Source organism: Scyliorhinus torazame, chromosome 22 (genome assembly GCF_047496885.1).
Source record: "Scyliorhinus torazame isolate Kashiwa2021f chromosome 22, sScyTor2.1, whole genome shotgun sequence".
Lineage (NCBI taxonomy): Eukaryota > Metazoa > Chordata > Chondrichthyes > Carcharhiniformes > Scyliorhinidae > Scyliorhinus > Scyliorhinus torazame.
The window spans coordinates 100,153,274-100,170,269 of record NC_092728.1 but is presented as its reverse complement, the minus strand read 5'-3'; the positions used below and the strand labels follow the sequence as shown (position 1 = coordinate 100,170,269).

Genomic DNA, 16,996 nt, shown 5'->3' with positions numbered 1-16,996 from the left:
CACCGACAGAGACACACACACTCCAAGTCAATCTGACACACACACATACGTACTCCAATATCACACCGACACACACACACTCCAATATCACACCGACACACACACATTCTCCAATATCACCGTGACACACACACACTCCAATATCACACCGACACACACACACTCCAATATCACACTGACACACACACACACACACTCCAATATCACCCTGACACACACATACTCCAATATCACTCTGAGACACACTCCAATATCACACTGACACGCACACATACTCCAATATCACACTGACACTCACACACATTCCAATATCACACCGACAGAGACACACACACTCCAAGTCAATCTGACACACACACACACGTACTCCAATATCACACCGACACACACACACTCCAATATCACACCGACACACACACATTCTCCAATATCACCGTGACACACACATACACCAATATCACACCGACACACACACACTCCAATATGACACCGACACACACACACTCCAATATCACACCGACACACACACACACTCCAATATCACACTGACATACACACATACTCCAATGTCACCCTGACACACACACAATCTCCAAAAACACACTGACACACACACACACACTCCAATGTCACCCTGACACACACACATACTCCAATATCACACTGACACACACACGCATACTCCAATGTCACCCTGACACACACACATTCTCCAATATCACACTGACACACACACACACACTCCAATGTCACCCTGACACACACACATACTCCAATATCACTCTGACACACAAACTTACTCCAATATCACACCGACACACACACACACACTCCAATATCACACCGACACAAACACACACTCCAATGTCACCCTGACACACACACATACTCCAATATCACACCGAGACACACACACACACTCCAATATCACACCGACACAAACACACACTCCAATGTCACCCTGACACACACACATTCTCCAATATCACCCTGACACACACATACACCAATATCACACTGACACACACACACTCCAATATCACACCGACACACACATACTCCAATCTCACTCTGACACACACACTTACTCCAATATCACACCGATACACACACACTCCAATATCACACCGACACAAACACACACTCCAATGTCACCCTGACACACACACATTCTCCAATATCACCCTGACACACACATACACCAATATCACACTGACACACACACACTCCAATATCACACCGACACACACACATACTCCAATATCACACCGACACACACACTCCAATATCACCCTGACACACACACACATACTCCAATATCACACTGACAGACACACTCCAATATCACACTGACACACACACACACTCCAATATCACACTGACACGCACACATACTCCAATATCACACTGACACTCACACACATTCCAATATCACACCGACAGAGACACACACACTCCAAGTCAATCTGACACACACACACACGTACTCCAATATCACACCGACACACACACACTCCAATATCACACCGACACACACACATTCTCCAATATCACCGTGACACACACATACACCAATATCACACCGACACACACACACTCCAATATCACACTGACACACACACTCCAATATCACACTGACACACACACACATTCCAATATCACACATACACACTCCAATATCACACTGACACACACACATACTCCAATATCACACTGACACTCACACACACTCCAATATCACACCGACACACACACACATACTCCAATATCACACTGACACACACACACACACTTCAATATCACCCTGACACACTCACATACTCCAATATCACTCTGACACACACTCCAATATCACACTGAAACACACACATACTCCAATATCACCCTGACACACACACATACTCCAATATCACACCGACACACACACACTCCAATATCACACTGACACACACACATACTCCAATATCACTGACACTCACACACACTCCAATATCACACCGACACACACACCCATACTCCAATATCACACTGACACACACACACACACACTCCAATATCACCCTGACACACACATACTCCAATATCACTCTGAGACACACTCCAATATCACACTGACACGCACACATACTCCAATATCACACTGACACTCACACACATTCCAATATCACACCGACAGAGACACACACACTCCAAGTCAATCTGACACACACACACACACGTACTCCAATATCACACTGACACACACACACTCCAATATCACACCGACACACACACATTCTCCAATATCACCGTGACACACACACACTCCAATATCACACCGACACACACACACTCCAATATCACACTGACACACACACACACACTCCAATATCACCCTGACACACACATACTCCAATATCACTCTGAGACACACTCCAATATCACACTGACACGCACACATACTCCAATATCACACTGACACTCACACACATTCCAATATCACACCGACAGAGACACACACACTCCAAGTCAATCTGACACACACACACACGTACTCCAATATCACACCGACACACACACACTCCAATATCACACCGACACACACACATTCTCCAATATCACCGTGACACACACATACACCAATATCACACCGACACACACACACTCCAATATGACACCGACACACACACACTCCAATATCACACCGACACACACACACACTCCAATATCACACTGACATACACACATACTCCAATGTCACCCTGACACACACACAATCTCCAAAAACACACTGACACACACACACACACTCCAATGTCGCCCTGACACACACACATACTCCAATATCACACTGACACACACACGCATACTCCAATGTCACCCTGACACACACATTCTCCAATATCACACTGACACACACACACACACTCCAATGTCACCCTGACACACACACATACTCCAATATCACTCTGACACACAAACTTACTCCAATATCACACCGACACACACACACACACTCCAATATCACACCGACACAAACACACACTCCAATGTCACCCTGACACACACACATACTCCAATATCACACCGAGACACACACACACACTCCAATATCACACCGACACAAACACACACTCCAATGTCACCCTGACACACACACATTCTCCAATATCACCCTGACACACACATACACCAATATCACACTGACACGCACACACTCCAATATCACACCGACACACACATACTCCAATCTCACTCTGACACACACACTTACTCCAATATCACACCGATACACACACACTCCAATATCACACCGACACAAACACACACTCCAATGTCACCCTGACACACACACATTCTCCAATATCACCCTGTCACACACATACACCAATATCGCACTGACACACTCCCACTTCAATATCACACCGACACACACACATACTCCAATATCACTCTGACACACACACTTACTCCAATATCACACCGACACACACACACACACTCCAATATCACACCGACACAAACACACACTCCAATGTCACCCTGACACACACACATTCTCCAATATCACCCTGACACACACATACACCAATATCACACTGACACACACACACTCCAATATCACACCGACACACACACATACTCCAATATCACACCGACACACACACTCCAATATCACCCTGACACACACACACATACTCCAATATCACACTGACAGACACACACACTTCAATATCACACTGACACACACACACACTCCAATATCACACCGACACACACACATACTACAATATCACACCGACACACACACGTACTCCAATATCGCACCGACACACACACTCCAATATCACCCTGACACACACACACGTACTCCAATATCACACCGACACACACACTCCAATATCACACTGACAGAGACACACACACACTCCAATATCACACCGACACACACACATTCTCCAATATCACCCTGACACACACACACTCCAATATCACGCTGACACACACAAAAACTCCAATATCACACCGACACACACACACACATACTCCAACATCACACTGACACAGACACACACACACACACACAATCCAATATCACACCGACACACACACATTCTCCAATATCACCCTGACACACACATACACCAATATCACACTGACACACACACACTCCAATATCATACCGACACACACACATGCTCCAATATCGCACCGACACACACACATGCTCCAATATCACACCGACACACACACATACTCCAATATCGCACCGACACACACACACACTCCAATGTCACCCTGACATACGCACACTCCAATATCACACCGACACACACACACACTCCAATATCACACCGACACACACACACTCCAATATCACACCGACACACACACTCCAATATCACCCTGACACACACACACATACTCCAATATCACACTGACACACACACACTCCACTATCACACCGACACACACACACACTCCAATATCACACTGACACACACACATACTCCAATATCACTGACACTCACACACACTCCAATATCACACCGACACACACACCCATACTCCAATATCACACTGACACACACACACACACACTCCAATATCACCCTGACACACACATACTCCAATATCACTCTGAGACACACTCCAATATCACACTGACACGCACACATACTCCAATATCACACTGACACTCACACACATTCCAATATCACACCGACAGAGACACACACACTCCAAGTCAATCTGACACACACACATACGTACTCCAATATCACACCGACACACACACACTCCAATATCACACCGACACACACACATTCTCCAATATCACCGTGACACACACACACTCCAATATCACACCGACACACACACACTCCAATATCACACTGACACACACACACACACACTCCAATATCACCCTGACACACACATACTCCAATATCACTCTGAGACACACTCCAATATCACACTGACACGCACACATACTCCAATATCACACTGACACTCACACACATTCCAATATCACACCGACAGAGACACACACACTCCAAGTCAATCTGACACACACACACACGTACTCCAATATCACACCGACACACACACACTCCAATATCACACCGACACACACACATTCTCCAATATCACCGTGACACACACATACACCAATATCACACCGACACACACACACTCCAATATGACACCGACACACACACACTCCAATATCACACCGACACACACACACACTCCAATATCACACTGACATACACACATACTCCAATGTCACCCTGACACACACACAATCTCCAAAAACACACTGACACACACACACACACTCCAATGTCACCCTGACACACACACATACTCCAATATCACACTGACACACACACGCATACTCCAATGTCACCCTGACACACACACATTCTCCAATATCACACTGACACACACACACACACTCCAATGTCACCCTGACACACACACATACTCCAATATCACTCTGACACACAAACTTACTCCAATATCACACCGACACACACACACACACTCCAATATCACACCGACACAAACACACACTCCAATGTCACCCTGACACACACACATACTCCAATATCACACCGAGACACACACACACACTCCAATATCACACCGACACAAACACACACTCCAATGTCACCCTGACACACACACATTCTCCAATATCACCCTGACACACACATACACCAATATCACACTGACACACACACACTCCAATATCACACCGACACACACATACTCCAATCTCACTCTGACACACACACTTACTCCAATATCACACCGATACACACACACTCCAATATCACACCGACACAAACACACACTCCAATGTCACCCTGACACACACACATTCTCCAATATCACCCTGACACACACATACACCAATATCACACTGACACACACACACTCCAATATCACACCGACACACACACATACTCCAATATCACACCGACACACACACTCCAATATCACCCTGACACACACACACATACTCCAATATCACACTGACAGACACACACTCCAATATCACACTGACACACACACACACTCCAATATCACACTGACACGCACACATACTCCAATATCACACTGACACTCACACACATTCCAATATCACACCGACAGAGACACACACACTCCAAGTCAATCTGACACACACACACACGTACTCCAATATCACACCGACACACACACACTCCAATATCACACCGACACACACACATTCTCCAATATCACCGTGACACACACATACACCAATATCACACCGACACACACACACTCCAATATCACACTGACACACACACTCCAATATCACACTGACACACACACACATTCCAATATCACACATACACACTCCAATATCACACTGACACACACACATACTCCAATATCACACTGACACTCACACACACTCCAATATCACACCGACACACACACACATACTCCAATATCACACTGACACACACACACACACTTCAATATCACCCTGACACACTCACATACTCCAATATCACTCTGACACACACTCCAATATCACACTGAAACACACACATACTCCAATATCACCCTGACACACACACATACTCCAATATCACACCGACACACACACACTCCAATATCACACTGACACACACACATACTCCAATATCACTGACACTCACACACACTCCAATATCACACCGACACACACACCCATACTCCAATATCACACTGACACACACACACACACACTCCAATATCACCCTGACACACACATACTCCAATATCACTCTGAGACACACTCCAATATCACACTGACACGCACACATACTCCAATATCACACTGACACTCACACACATTCCAATATCACACCGACAGAGACACACACACTCCAAGTCAATCTGACACACACACACACGTACTCCAATATCACACCGACACACACACACTCCAATATCACACCGACACACACACATTCTCCAATATCACCGTGACACACACACACTCCAATATCACACCGACACACACACACTCCAATATCACACTGACACACACACACACACACACTCCAATATCACCCTGACACACACATACTCCAATATCACTCTGAGACACACTCCAATATCACACTGACACGCACACATACTCCAATATCACACTGACACTCACACACATTCCAATATCACACCGACAGAGACACACACACTCCAAGTCAATCTGACACACACGTACTCCAATATCACACCGACACACACACACTCCAATATCACACCGACACACACACATTCTCCAATATCACCGTGACACACACATACACCAATATCACACCGACACACACACACTCCAATATGACACCGACACACACACACTCCAATATCACACCGACACACACACACACTCCAATATCACACTGACATACACACATACTCCAATGTCACCCTGACACACACACAATCTCCAAAAACACACTGACACACACACACACACTCCAATGTCGCCCTGACACACACACATACTCCAATATCACACTGACACACACACGCATACTCCAATGTCACCCTGACACACACATTCTCCAATATCACAATGACACACACACACACACTCCAATGTCACCCTGACACACACACATACTCCAATATCACTCTGACACACAAACTTACTCCAATATCACACCGACACACACACACACACTCCAATATCACACCGACACAAACACACACTCCAATGTCACCCTGACACACACACATACTCCAATATCACACCGAGACACACACACACACTCCAATATCACACCGACACAAACACACACTCCAATGTCACCCTGACACACACACATTCTCCAATATCACCCTGACACACACATACACCAATATCACACTGACACACACACACTCCAATATCACACCGACACACACATACTCCAATCTCACTCTGACACACACACTTACTCCAATATCACACCGATACACACACACTCCAATATCACACCGACACAAACACACACTCCAATGTCACCCTGACACACACACATTCTCCAATATCACCCTGACACACACATACACCAATATCGCACTGACACACTCCCACTTCAATATCACACCGACACACACACATACTCCAATATCACTCTGACACACACACTTACTCCAATATCACACCGACACACACACACACACTCCAATATCACACCGACACAAACACACACTCCAATGTCACCCTGACACACACACATTCTCCAATATCACCCTGACACACACATACACCAATATCACACTGACACACACACACTCCAATATCACACCGACACACACATACTCCAATATCACACCGACACACACACTCCAATATCACCCTGACACACACACACATACTCCAATATCACACTGACAGACACACACACTTCAATATCACACTGACACACACACACACTCCAATATCACACCGACACACACACATACTACAATATCACACCGACACACACACGTACTCCAATATCGCACCGACACACACACTCCAATATCACCCTGACACACACACACGTACTCCAATATCACACCGACACACACACTCCAATATCACACTGACAGAGACACACACACACTCCAATATCACACCGACACACACACATTCTCCAATATCACCCTGACACACACACACTCCAATATCACGCTGACACACACAAAAACTCCAATATCACACCGACACACACACACACATACTCCAACATCACACTGACACAGACACACACACACACACACAATCCAATATCACACCGACACACACACATTCTCCAATATCACCCTGACACACACATACACCAATATCACACTGACACACACACACTCCAATATCATACCGACACACACACATGCTCCAATATCGCACCGACACACACACATGCTCCAATATCACACCGACACACACACATACTCCAATATCGCACCGACACACACACACACTCCAATGTCACCCTGACATACGCACACTCCAATATCACACCGACACACACACACACTCCAATATCACACCGACACACACACACTCCAATATCACACCGACACACACACTCCAATATCACCCTGACACACACACACATACTCCAATATCACACTGACACACACACACTCCACTATCACACCGACACACACACACACTCCAATATCACACCGACACACACACACACTCCAATATCACACCGACACACACACTCCAACATCACACTGACACACACACACTCCAATATCACACCGACACACACACATACTCCAATATCGCACCGACACACACACTCCAATATCACCCTGACACACACACACATACTCCAATATCACACTGACACACACATACTCCAATATCACACTGACACACACACGTACTCCAATATCGCACCGACACACACACTCCAATATCACACCGACACACATACATGCTCCAATATCACACCGACACACACACATACTCCAATATCACACCGACACACACACTCCAATATCACCCTGACACACACACACACACACTCCAATATCACACTGACACACACACACTCCAATATCACACCGACACACACACGTACTCCAATATCACACCGACACACACGTACTCCAATATCACACCGACACACATACTCCAATATCACACTGACAGAGACACACACACACTCCAATATCACACCAACACACACACATTCTCCAATATCACCCTGACACACACACACTCCGATATCACCCTGACACACACAAAAACTCCAATATCACACCGAAACACACACACACACATACTCCAACATCACACTGACACAGACACACACACACAATCCAATATCACACCGATACACACACATTCTCCAATATCACCCTGACACACACATACACCAATATCACACTGACACACACACACTCCAATATCACCCTGATACACACACACACTCCAATGTCACACTGACACACACACACTCCAATATCATCCTGACACACACACACACTCCAATGTCACCCTGACACACACACACATACTCCAATATCACACTGACACACACACACTCCAATATCACACCGACACACACACGTACTCCAATATCACACCGACACACACGTACTCCAATATCACACCGACACACACACTCCAATATCACACCGACACACACACATTCTCCAATATCACCCTGACACACACACTCCAATATCACCCTGACACACACAAAAACTCCAATATCACACCGACACACACACATACTCCAACATCACACTGACACCGACACACAAACACACAATCCAATATCACACCGACACACACACATTCTCCAATATCACCCTGACACACACATACACCAATATCACACCGACACACACACATACTCCAATATCACACTGACACAGACACACACTCCAATATCACACCGACACACACACATGCTCCAATATCACACCTACACACACACGTACTCCAATATCACCCTGACACACACACACTCCAATATCACACCGACACACACACGTACTCCAATATCACCCTGACACACACACATGCTCCAATATCACACCGACACACACACGTACTCCAATATCACCCTGACACACACACATTCTCCAATATCCCCGTGACACACACATACACCAATATCGCACCGACACACACACACTCCAATATCACACTGACACACACACAAGCAAGTAACGTTTGCACCACACAAGTGACAGGGAATGGCAATCTCCAACAAGGGGGAATCTAACTATCGCCCCCTTGGCACTCAATGGCATTATCATCACTCAATCCTACACTATGAACATCCTTGGGTTACCATTGAGTAGAAACTCAACTGAACTAGCTATCTAAATACTGTGGCACGTCAGAGAGTGGGAATCCTGCAGCAAATAATTCAATGCCTGACCGCGCCCCCCCCTCCCCCACCCGCCCCCCCAAAAGCCTGTTCACCATCTACAAGGCACAAGTCAGGAGTGTAATGGAATACTCTCCACTTGCCTCGATGTGTACAGCTCCAACAACACTCCAGAAGTTTGACACCCTCCAGGAAATAGCAGCCCAGCTTGATTGCCATCCCTTCTACAAACATTCACTCCCTCCACCACCTGCGCACAGCGACAGCCGTGTGTACCATCTACAAGATGCACTGCAGAAACTCACTGAGACTCCTCAGGCAGCACCTCCCAAGCCCACAACCATCTAGAAGGCCAAGGGCAGCAGGTGCAAGGGAGCCCCACCACCTGCAAGTCCCTCTCCAAGTCACTCACCACCCTGACTTGAAATGAAAATCCCTTATTGTCACAAGTAGGCTTCAAATGAAGTTCCAGTGAAAAGCCCCTAGTCGCCACATTCCGCCGCCTGCTCGGGGAGGCTGGTACGGGAATTGAACCGTGCTGCTGGCCTGCCTTGGTCTGCTTTAAAAGCCAGCTCTTGAGCCCTGTGCTAAACCAGCCCTTGGAACTATATCACCGTTTCTTCACTGACGCTGGACCACAACCCTGGAGCATCCTCTGTACCAGCACTGTGGGTGGTACCTACACCGCATGAGCTGCAGCGATCCAAGAAGGCAGCTCACCCCCCCACCCTCTCGAGGGCAAATAGAGACGGGCAATGAATGCTGACCTTGCCAGCGAAGGCTACATCCCTTGCATGAATAAAAGAAAACTCCAATCTCACACTGACACACGTTCAAATCCCACACTCACAATGAACGTACTCCAATCACACAAGTGTCCCGCACACAGCCACTCATAACACATTCACGCCCACGCGCCTGACACACGTTATTTTCAAACACATTTACTCCAACTCAGCATTTCCTCGTGAGATAAACTTTGAGAGCTGACTGACCTGCGTTACTCCCAGGGGTGGGACGCGAAGTCGCTTCATCGCCCGTGCTCTGTCCCCTCCTTCCAGCTGGTTGGTGCACAGTGACTGAAAAAAACATGGGTGTTCAGTGATGTCGAAATAATAATGCAGACCTCTTCACCACGGCAGGAGGAATGGTCATTTCTACACCTGTTGAGTCTACTCCTGCTCTCTGGTGTCTCGCTAATTCTGTGTGGAGGCAGCAGTGATGCTCCTTTTCTTTTTAATCTGTTTATTCAAAATTTCCAACCAAACACTCCAGAAAGAAAGAAAGGAAAAGAAAATTGTACATAGGAAATCAAACAAAGCTACATTAACCCCATTTAACAAATAAATACAAAAGTGGGGGAAACGCCCCCCCCCCCCGCTTTAACAAAAACCTAAACCAAACCCACCCCCCCACCCCCGGTTTGCTGCTGTTTCGACCTCCACCTAGCACTCCGCGAGATAGTCTAGGAACGGTTGCCACCGCCTGGAGAACCCCTGCACAGACCCTCGCAGGGCAAACGTTATCCTCTCCAACTTAATGAACCCTGCCATGTCATTGATCCAAGCTGCCACGCTCGGGGGCTTTGCATCTCTCCACATTAGTAGGATCCTCCGCTGGGCTACCAGGGATCTAAAGGCCAGAACTCCGGCCTCTTTCGGCTCCTGCATTCCCGGCTCGTCCGATACCCCAAATAGTGCTGTCCCCCAGCTCGGCTTGACCCGGGTGTTCACAACTTTGGACATAGTCCTCGCAAAGCCCCTCCAGAACCCCTCCAGCGCCGGGCACGTCCAGAACATATGGGCGTGATTTGCTGGGCTCCACGAACATCTCACACATCTGTCCTCCACCCCAAAAGACCTACTCATCCTCGCCCCTGTCATTTGCGCCCTATGTACTACTTTGAACTGTATTAGACTGAGCCTGGCGCACATGAGGAGGAGGAATTGACCCTGCCCAGGGCATCAGCCCACAGACCCTCATCCAGCTCCTCCCCGAGCTCCTCCTCCCACTTGCCCTTCAACTCCTCCACCGAGGCCTCCTCCGCTTCCTGCAGCTCCTGATAACTCGCCGAGACCTTGCCTTCTCCAACCCATACACCCGAAATCACCCTGTCCTGAATCCTTTGTGCTGGAAATTTCTTCACCTGCCGTCTCACAAACGCCCTGACCTGCATATACCTGAAGGCATTTCCCGGGGGTAACCCAAATTTCTCCTCCAGCGCCCTCAGACTGGCAAAAGTCCCATCAATGAATAGGTCCCCCATCCTTTTAATTCCTGCCCGATGCCAACTTAAGAACCCCCCATCCATCCTGCCCGGCACAAACCTATGATTATCCCGTATCGAGGATCAAATTGTGGCCCCCACCTCACCCCATGTCACCTCCACTGTCCCCAGATCTTCAATGTCGCCGCCACCACCGGGCTCGTGGTGTACCGCGTCGGCGGTAGCGGCAACGGTACCGTCACCAGCACCCCCAAGCTAGTACCCACACAAGACGCCGCCTCTAGCCTCTTCCACGCCGCCCCCTCTCCCTCCACTCCATTACCCATTTACGGATCATGGCCACATTAGCTGCCCAGTAATAACCACACAGATTCGGCAGCGCCAGCCCGCCCCTGTCCCGACTGTGCTCCAGAAACACCCTCTTCACCCTCGGGGTCTTGCTCGCCCATACAAACCCCATAATATTCCTGCTTACCCGTTTGGAAAAAGCCTTGGGGATTAGAATGGGCAGGCATTGGAACACGAACAAGAACCTCGGGAGGACTGTCATCTTGACCGACTGCACCCTACCCACCAGGGAAAGTAGCAACACATCCCATCTCCTAAAGTCTTCCTCCGGCTGTTCCACCAACCGTGTCAAATTAAGCTTATGCAGGGCCTCCCAGCTCCTAGCTACCTGGATACCCAGGTATCGAAAGCTCCTCTCCGCCCTCTTCAACGGCAGCTCATCTAGCCCCCTTTCCTGGCCACCCGCATGGACTACAAAGAGCTCACTCTTCCCCATGTTGAGCTTGTGGCCCGAGAAGTCCCCAAACTCCCTAAGGATCCGCATGACCTCCACCATCCCTTCCACTGGATCTACAATATATAACAGGTCATCAGCATACAACGACACCCGGTGTTCCTCCCCTCCACGGACCAACCCCCTCCAGTTCCTAGACACCCTTAATGCCATGGCCAGCGGCTCAATTGCCAGCGCGAACAGCAAAGGGGACAGGGGACACCCCTGTCTCGTCCCCCGGTACAGTCTGAAACATTCCGATCTCCGCCGGTTCGTAGACACGCTCGCCACCGGGGCCCTGTATAACAACCCGACCCACCCTATGAACCCTCCCCCGAACCCAAACCTGCTAAGCACTTCCCATAGGTACTCCCACTCCACCCGATCAAAGGCCTTCTCCGCGTCCATAGCCGCCACCACTTCCGCCACCCCCTCCCCTCCGAGGGCATCACAATCACGTTCAGGAGCCTCCGCACATTCGCATTTAACTGCCTGCCCTTCACGAACCCCATCTGGTCCACATGTATCACTCCCGGGACACAATCCTCGTAGCGAGGACCTTCGCCAGCAACTTGGCATCTACGTTAAGGCTCGAGATCGGCCTATACGAACCGCACTGCACTGGGTCCTTGTCCCGCTTGAGAATCAGCGAGATCAGCGCCCGAGACATTGTCGGGGGCAGAGTCCCTTCCTCCCGCGCCTCATTGAAGGTTCTCACCAGCAACGGGCCCAACAGATCCACATACTTCCTGTAAAATTCAACCGGGAACCCATCCGGTCCCGGGGCCTTGCCCGCCTGCATGCTCCCCAATCCCTTAACCAGCTCCTCCAGCCCCATCGGGGCCCTCAGCCCAGCCACCTGCTCTTCCTCCACCCTCGGGAACCTCCGTTGATCTAAGAACCGCTGCATCCCCTCTCCCCTCTCCGGGGGCTCTGATTTGTACAGATCCCCATAGAAATCCCTAAATACCTCATTTATTTTAACCGCACTCCGCACCGTATTCCCCCCATCCCTGATTCCTCCAATCTCCCTCGCTGCCTCCCTCTTACATAGCTGATGTGCCAGCATCCGACTCGCCTTCTCCCCATACTCATACACTGCCCCCTGCGCTTTCCTCCTCTGTGCCTCTGCTTTCCCCGTGGACAATAAATCAAATTCCGTCTGGAGGTTCCGTCACTCCCTCAGCAGCCCCTCTTCGGGGGCCTCTGCATAGCTCCTATCCACCCTTACTATCTCCCCCACCAACCTCTCCCTCTCCATCCTCTCTCTCTTCTACCTGTGAGCCCTAATTGAAATTAGCTCTCCCCTAACCACTGCCTTCAGAGCCTCCCAAACCACACCCACCTGCACCTCCCCATTATCATTGGCCTCTATGTATCTCTGAATGCACCCCCGGACCCGCCCACAAACCTCCTCACCCGACAACAGTCCCACATCCAGGCGCCACAGCGGGCACTTGTCCCTCTCCTCCCCCAACTCCAGCTCCACCCAGTGCGGGGCGTGGTCCGAAATCGGTACAGCCGAATATTCCGTTCCCTCCACTCTTGGGATCAGTGCCCTACTCATCACAAAGACGTCTATCCGTGAATAGGCCTAAAGTACATGGGAGAAAAAAGAGAACTCTCTGGCCACCGGCCTGGCAAACCTCCACGGATCCACTCCCTCCATCTGGTCCATAAACCCCCCGAGCACTTGGCCACAGCTGGCCTCTTACCCGTCTTTGACCCGGATCGATCCAATGCTGGGTCCAGTACCATATTAAAGTCCCCCCCCCCAATTATCAAGCTCCCCGCTTCCAGATCCGGGATCCAACTCAACATGCGGTTCATAAACCCTGCATCGTCCCAATTCGGGGCATACACATTCACCAGTACCCCCCCCCCCCTCCCCCCCCCCCCCCGCCTCCCACCCCCCCGCCGACTAGCCATCCCCTTTCTTAGGCCAGCCACGTGCCCGCGCCCCCCGCACACTCCAGTCCCCCAGGCGGCGAACCCCCGCCCCGACTCTCCCTTTAACCTCCAGCTCCCCTTCGGTCAGTGCAGCAGCAACCCAGTGTGTGTCCGCCCCCCCCCCCGCCCCCCCAGCTAGACCACCGTCTAGCCTGCTTGCTCTCCCCATTGCACTCCCGTAAGTCAGCTGACTCCTGCTGACCCCGGCCGCTCCCACCTTTGCCAACGACCCCCCGTGTGGAATCCCCCTCCCATCCCCCCCTTCACCGATGTGAGCACCCCTCCAGCACCGCCCCTCCCCTCAGGCCCCACCCCCTCTTCAGCAGCGATGCTTCTTAACATGAGTTTGGACGGACCATCTCAATGAGTGCGAATGATTCGCACAACTGAAGTGCCGTTCTTTCACATTTCCTTGTGGACTATTTGTTTTTCTTCAGGAAAGTTGTCCCTTAATAAACATCCGCCCGCAAAGTGACGTGGCATCTGCCAACCCAGTAAACCATCAATCATAGAATCATAGAAGGAGGCCATTCAGCCCATAGGGTCTGCAGCAGCCCTTGGAAAGAGCACCCTGCTTAAGCCCACACCTCCACCCTATCCCCGCAACCAGAGGCAATTTAGCGTGGCCAATCCACCTAACCTGCACATCATTGGATTGCGGGAGGAAACCGGTGCACCCGGAGGAAACCCACGCAGACACGGGAGAAAGTGCAAACTCCACACAGTCACCCGAGGCTGGATTTAAACCTGAATCCCTGGAGCTGGGAGACAGCAGTGCTAACCACTGTGCCGCCCTAACCATCAATAAGGCTCTCCCTATGCCTGTGTATTGATGCCTCTGTAAATGTCACCCCCCCCCCGACTTTGCTCGTAATTTCACAGTCCAGTTCTGTTGAATAGAGCGCCTATATTGGGCCGTGCTGAATAGATTTAATGCCTCTTCTGACTCAGACACATGGGAGTAACTGTTGGGCGATTCCCTGTGGGTTGCAATTCAAGTGTGAAACGGTATGTTGGGGCGTACCCACATCTCCCAGAGACCCACACAGGGATGCGTAGTCTCCTGTGATAGCCTGCAGAAGCACTGAATCCTCCCTACAGGCTGGTCTGCCAATGTAACTTATTGTCCAGGCACTCCTGCTGGGAGGTGGGTGGCAGTTGGCAGTATAGCTCAGATCGGAGCATCGTGATGTTTCGCTG

At 49.4% G+C, this 16,996-nt stretch overlaps 1 protein-coding gene across 1 annotated transcript in view; it reads right to left on the bottom strand.

Moving 5' to 3' along the window:
- LOC140398864 (xenotropic and polytropic retrovirus receptor 1 homolog) overlaps positions 1-16,996 on the bottom strand; it is a 109,171-nt gene that overhangs the window by 70,682 nt on the left and 21,493 nt on the right. Inside the window, exon 5 of the mRNA XM_072487806.1 lies at positions 11,834-11,917. Coding sequence (XP_072343907.1) covers positions 11,834-11,917 — 84 coding nt within the window. The remainder of the gene's footprint in view (positions 1-11,833; positions 11,918-16,996) is intronic.